Source organism: Rhinichthys klamathensis, unplaced genomic scaffold, assembly GCF_029890125.1.
Source record: "Rhinichthys klamathensis goyatoka isolate OS25496 unplaced genomic scaffold, OSU_Roscu_1.1 h1tg000177l_1, whole genome shotgun sequence".
Classification (NCBI taxonomy): Eukaryota; Metazoa; Chordata; class Actinopteri; order Cypriniformes; family Leuciscidae; genus Rhinichthys; species Rhinichthys klamathensis.
The window spans coordinates 520076-526934 of NW_026606706.1; the positions used below are offsets into that span (position 1 = coordinate 520076).

At 38.4% G+C, this 6859-nt stretch overlaps 1 protein-coding gene across 1 annotated transcript; it reads left to right on the forward strand.

Moving 5' to 3' along the window:
• Positions 1-280: 280 nt before the first annotated feature.
• Positions 281-6553, forward strand: gpr18 (G protein-coupled receptor 18). Its single transcript, XM_056260650.1, has 2 exons — positions 281-522; positions 5323-6553. Exon 2 carries the CDS (start codon positions 5333-5335, stop codon positions 6320-6322), a length of 990 nt encoding a protein of 329 aa, XP_056116625.1. The 5' UTR covers positions 281-522; positions 5323-5332; the 3' UTR covers positions 6323-6553.
• Positions 6554-6859: the final 306 nt, after the last annotated feature.

The window sequence follows — 6859 nt, forward strand, 5'->3', positions numbered from 1 at the left end:
ACCTCAGCAAAAGTAACCTCTTTAGTCAGGTCTAGAGCTAGTTCTGTTCGTTCTGTGATTTTTAAGATGAGCTGCCATCTCAAGCCTACATAAAGATCTCATTTCCTGTTTATACACCAACAACCTCAGCATCCTGTGTTTAATTAAAACTCTTCAACACCAGATGCCTTCTGTTGCCACCTGCTGTGTGCTGCTCCCAAGAGAGCTAATGCTGTGTGACAAACCCTATTTTCCCAATCAATAACCAGCACCCAAACCTGTCACATCTTTACTGTACATCTCCACTGCTCTCAAACGGCATATGACATACAGTTTGCTTTTGAGATATATTCTGCACCAGTATGCATTACAGGAAGTGAAGGGGCTTCACAGAAACCAAAAGAAAAATTCTAAATCTAAATAAAGACCTTGGCTTCATTACTTCCTCTATCTTAGATCGAAGCTCGGCAGAGATGGTACATTACAGTCATAACCCGTACAGCCCTCAGAACAGTTACGATGCCGACAACATGGATCTCTGAGGTAGGTACCTTTAAATGTTTTACTTTGACATCTTGTAGAACAAAAAAACAAAAAACAAAAACGATAGCTTTTAAAAACAGCCAATCATATCTGAAGACAATGCTGTAAGTCAATTGTGTTTTTTATACAAAGTTAATCTAATAATAAGGAGGCTGTTTATCAACAGTATGTATTCAAAAACTTTTGTAGAGTGGCATTATATCTACTCATTTAAGGTAGAGGATGACTTGATGAAAGATGTACATTGATACTGCACAGATTTTTGAGATTTGTAAAAGTAGCATTCTTCCTATTTCCTTCAAGTGATGCACTAGTATATTGATTAATATTCAACATTTTGTTATTACTTTTTTGTATCTTAAAACTCATATATTTCAGAAGTCTGTTTCCTTTCTCTTTTTAAGACTTCTTGATGACTTTACAAACCCTCAAATTCAAATGAAGAAAAAGTGATAGTCTTGTCTATAGGATAGTTCACCCAAAAAGACAATTCTGTCATAATATTTAGTCATTTTAAGAATTATTTTTTGTTATATTTATATTTTGTTTTCTGTTACTATTCTATTATATGTTACTATATTAAATAAAAAGTGGAGTAAATAGAGAGTAACAAATTAAATAGAGTAAAAAAGAGAGAATTACAGCCCGGAAAGTACTGAAAGTAAGAATTTACAGAGTAACTTTCGGTAATTATAGTGTACCTATAAAGTACTTGCATGTAAGTATAAGGGAACAATATGTAAAGTTTGGGGAATAAAGGGGTAACAACCAGGAGAATTAAACAAATATTTATACTGTAAGTATTATAGAACTAAGGGGTACTTATTCTACTATTATGATACAACAATCTTACATTTGGGAGCAATTTAGCGAGAACATACACTGTAGAGGTGGGAATCTTTTACCATCTCACGATTCAATTCGATTCCGATTCTTGAGGCCACGATTCGATTCAAAATCGATTTTCGATTCAAAAAGATTTTCGATTTAAAACGATTCGATTTTATCCATAATGATTTCTAATCGGGTTTCTGATCATGATCTACTCTCATCTGCTTTGCTATACAGAATGACAAACGGAGACCAGTGTTTTAGGATTTTTTCCAGCTGTTGTGGCAGGCCCATTTCGCCAGGGGGAGGGGGCGTGGCCCATGAGTGATATTCCCATTGGCCACGCCCCCTTACCCCAGGTGTTTAAACCTCCCCTAAGCATTATAACATTATAACATGAAAGGCTCGAATAAGAGCGGCAAAGCGATTATGCGCATCCCGTGCGCAGAATGATGCACTTGAAGCAACGCGAAGTCACAGCGCGCAGCGCTCCGGATTGAAAAGTTCAAAGCACAAAGCGAAGAGATTATATCTGTCTATCTATGCTTAATGTATTATATATATGCAACAGTTTATTGAGCATTTTCTTTTAACAGTTTTAAATTTCAGTAACAGTGCGCATGAAGAACAATTCATAGCGCTCTCCAGTGCTGTAATCTAACAGACACCCGGGAGAAAGGATTATGATTTAGAGAACGCTATAACGCGACGCGCTGTGTGAATGCTGAATGGAGAATGACTGAGGAGAGATGAGTTTCTATTAACTTTAACTAACGACTTAAATATTAATTTTTACCTCACATTATGCTATTGAATGACTTTAGAAGTCTTGGAATATAGTGCGAACACTTTATGGTGCTTCACAATGTTTTTTATGCCTTTAGCGTAACAATAACACAATAGTATACACATTAATATCGGACCTCACTGAGAAGCTGCAGCCGTGGCGGGATTATTTTAGGTGTGGCGGCCGGCCACGGCAGATGAATGTAGAAGCGTCATATTTAGAAGCATCAGAAGCTTCATAGAAGCATCCATATTTGCTTCCTTTGATTTGCCGCTCACGTTCAAAAACCGACTGCGTGCATGACGTCCGGACGTCCCGTATAGGCTATAGTTACAAAAATGGAGGCGAACAGCCAGCTGATTTTATTTATTTATTAAATCGATTCTTGGACATTTCAGATCGATTCTGAATCGTTGCAAATGAGAATCTAGATTCTTCTGTGAATCGATTTTTTGGCACACCCCTAATACACTGCATACCTTTTTGTAATAATTGTGTACCAATACATACTGTATAGGCTTTTTTAAAATCACAGGGTACATATCTATGCATTTATATATATATATATATATATATATATAAATTTTTTTTTTTTTTTTTTTTGGATCGCAAAAATGCAGATGTTTAAGTTTGGGCTTACATGTTTCAAGGCAAGAAAAGCTAAGACTATTGCAATTTTCTTAAATACTGGGAAATATATCTTGTTTCATGTGGTTACAGGGTAAGTGGTGCTTGTATAATAAATAAAGGTTTCCGAGTCAGTGATATAAGATTGTGTATGCATTTTTATTGTACTTACCCTGTAACTACATGGAACAAGAGGGTAACAAGCACCACTTTAATTTACAGCCCGCAATGTCACACTTACCCTGTAACTACATGGAACAAGGGGGTAACAAGCACCACTACATGAAACAAAAGTATCTTTCCCCAATATTTAAAGCTGCAGTCCGGCATTTTTCCTCTTTGTCGCCATCTCTGTTCGAAATCTGCAATTGCAGTCATTCGCGGAATTATCAACTTTACGTGGGTTGTAGTTCAACACCCTAGACACGGCACAGCGCGGAGGAACACAGTGTTTGAGGAGAGTGTGCAGCTGTCAGTCACCGCGCCGATGTGGATATTGTCATTCAGAATCACAGATTATTCTTTTTGGAAGTATGACCAACATAAGAATTTTCACCGGGAAATGTCATCTGAACTAGTAAGAAACATTCACTTTTGTTCTGGTTCTGACATTGCAGTAAATCGCGCTGATTAAATCTAACAATTGCTTATAAGTTATCATTTCACGCAAAACCGTGCAAAGTAGCTATACTATGTTCTCAAATTGTTAATGTTAACAACGTCAGCAAGCATTGCGTGACTACATGTAATGTCCTTCCGATATGTATCCTTGTTTTCGCATGGGTCCGGTTGCAGTCTCTTTTTTTTTCTGTAGCCACTCCGAAGTCCGAACGAAGTCTTTTGCATGTTACAGCGGGTGAGTCTCTAGTTGTCACTGATGATGATCGTCGTTTGAACCTTTCTGGATCCGCCATCAAATTGATAAGTTTAATTATATCAAGTGCTGTGAGAAAAGGCTATAAATCTCCACCTCCAGCATCCTCACACGCAATATAGCCTTCTAGCCGAGACTCCTTCATTATGTGTACAGATGTGACGTAATGACGCAAAGACAAGCTCGAATCTCCCGCGGAAATCCACCAGTACCACTGGAATTAAAAACATTATTACAAGCTTACCGTTTTGCATCGAGCTAAGGCAAGCAGATAGTTTTGAACACTGGCTGGTTATGTATTTTATTAAATATGTATTTTGGATAATTTTTAACCCCAAAAAAGCTATGGACAGCAGCTTTAAGCAAAAGTTGCAATAGTTTTCATTTTCAGTGCACTTTTGTTAAAAATATTACTTTATAAATGCATAGATATATACCTTGTAATTTTTAAAAAGCTTATACAGAATGTACTGGTTCACCATTATTTCAAAAATGTACACAGTGTATGTTCTTGCTAAATTGCTCCTAAATGTAAGACTGTTATATCATAATAGTAGAATGTACCCCTTAGTTCTATAATACTTATAGTATAAATAATTTTTTAATTCTCCTGGTTGTTACCCCTTTATTCCCCAAACTTAAAAAATTGTTCCCTTATACTTATATTGTAAGTACTTTATAGGTACACTATAATTACAGAAGGTTACGCTGTAAAATTGCTTTAATTACGCAGTACTTTCCGGGCAGTAATCTAAAGCGTTACCAAATAAAATGTAAAGACACATTGTAAGAAATAAAGTCGCAACTGCAAGATATTCGGTCACAAGTACAAGAAACAGAACAGAATTACTAGATATAAAGCTTAAATTGTGAGATGTACAGTAAAGTCGCAATAGAAAACGATGCTGTGAGGGATAGACTTTGTACACTGTATGCCATTGTAAAAGTCTTAACAATGGCATACAGTGTAGGCTACAAAGTAACTTTCAAAACTGGAATTTTTTTCCTGTTGGAAAGATTTTTAGTCAGCTGAACAATCAGTATGTTATTAAAGTGCCCTTATTATGCTATTTTAAAGGCTCCTTAACTGGACCACCATAACTGAACGTCGGCTCTGTCCGGAGGCTTCCTACAAGTTTTGCGAATCCCACGTTGAACTCCGAGATTTGAGAAGCAGTCATCAGTAAAGTGCCGTGTTGTGGGCTGGTCAAGCTGTTCGCGGGTGGACAACGTAGACGGGCATTACGCAAATGTATCGTCTAGTGGCGTAGAAACGTAAAGCAGTAGGATTCGAATAAAAAACTCCTCGTATTGGCGGTTTAGAGTCGATTCTTTCTTTTGGGAGACAATAACTTTATTGATCGTGCACTTTTGACTTAACAACGTTGCATAACATTTACATTCACAAACAGCTATATTACCACACACTGCATGAAAGGAAATATTCGAAAAAACCATAATAAGGGCACTTTAAACATCACTGCAATCCATTGAACCCACTGTACCTCTATCCATCACAGCTTTGTTTTCATTTTTGCCAAAAATAAAATATTGGCACTATAGTAAGGTCAGGTCTAAGGTCTATTACCTTGTTTTTAAAAATGTTAAGTCTTCTTTAGTTAAAAACATGGAAAAACCCTGTTTTTCATTGGTTTCTTTTTTTTTTTTATGGTCAAATCAGGCAAACCATCATGGATCATAACACATCTTTGCCCGTCATTATGGAGGGTCACGTCCCAAAAGTGTACCGGACTGCTAGCCTAGTGTTTTACGGCATTATCTTCACCATAGGCATAGTGGTCAATCTGACCGCTCTCTGGGTCTTTGCCTTGACCACTAAAAGACGGAACTCCATCACCGTATACATGATCAATGTTGCTTTAGTGGACTTGGTATTTATCTTACTGCTGCCCTTTCGAATTGTCTACTACAGTCAAGACTACTGGCCCTTCGGGGACGTGTTCTGCAGGATTAACGCAGCACTAACAGTGCTCTATCCCTGCCTAGCCTTGTGGCTCTTCGCTCTCATTAGCACAGATCGCTATGTGGCCATAGTGCAGCCGCGGCACACCCGAGAACTAAAAAGTGTTCGCAAAGCCTTGCTGTCCTGTGCAGGAGTCTGGATCATGACCCTAGGCAGCACGGCTCCGCTCATCTTCCTGGAAGAGGACCCAGACCGTATCTCAAACTATACCACTTGCATCAAGATGCACGACATCATCTACTTGCGCCGTGACAATCCCGTCCACTTCGCACGTATCGTCTTCTTCTTCCTGGTGCCGGTGTGCATCATGGTGGGCTGTTACATGATCATCGTAGAAAACCTCATCCACGGCCGCACGTCCAAACTGAAGCCCAAAATCAAGCAGAAGTCCATCAGGATCATCATCACACTGATTATTCAGGTGCTTGTGTGCTTTGTGCCTTTCCACATCTGCTTTGTTTCCATGCTGCTGGCCAGCGGTGGGCAGGGTTACAACACCTGGGGGGCCTTCACCACCTTCCTGATGAATGCGAGTACAGTGCTGGACATCATACTCTTCTACATTGTGTCGAAGCAGTTTCAGGACCGTGTGATCAGCGTGATCTTGTACAGGAACTACCTGAGGAGCGTTCGCAGGAAGAGCCGTCACACCAACAGTATTCGCTCAATCAGCAACCTGACCAGTGCCATGATCTGAACAATAACACAGCTGACAAAAACAATGTAAACATGTCGATGTTTGTAACTAAATTACAGAACAAGATTTAAATTGCAGAACAAGATGAACGATTATCAATGCATGAGTCAAACTCAATTATGTTTTCCAAACAGAAACAAATCATACTGAATAGTGATATTGCTCACAGTAACAGTAACTTCTTGTCTGCAGTTAACTCACATGAGACGAATCACATGTGCACAAGTAACTTCAATGAATCATTGCTCATTTGCATGAAGTTAAACTTTTTTTGGTTTTGCTGCCGGATATGCATCACCACCCATCGCTAATTCACTTGTGCATGTGTGAACAAGTAGACAAACTGTTTTGAGCTGTTGTGTTTCATGCTGCAAGTGTGTCTGTTATTTTTAAAACGAGTTTTATAAATTATAGTAAAAATATATAAAGTGGGGATGTTGTTGCATAATCACAGCAAGGTGTTTGAAATAGTTTCCTTTGTAAAACTTTCTTTGCAGTCTCAGCACAATCTGTGCAAAACATGTTAGTCTCTTGCAA

Coding starts and splice junctions, on each gene's coding strand:
- gpr18 (XM_056260650.1), top strand. CDS start 5,333: ATGGATCATAACACATCTTTGCCCGTCATTATGGAGGGTCACGTCCCA.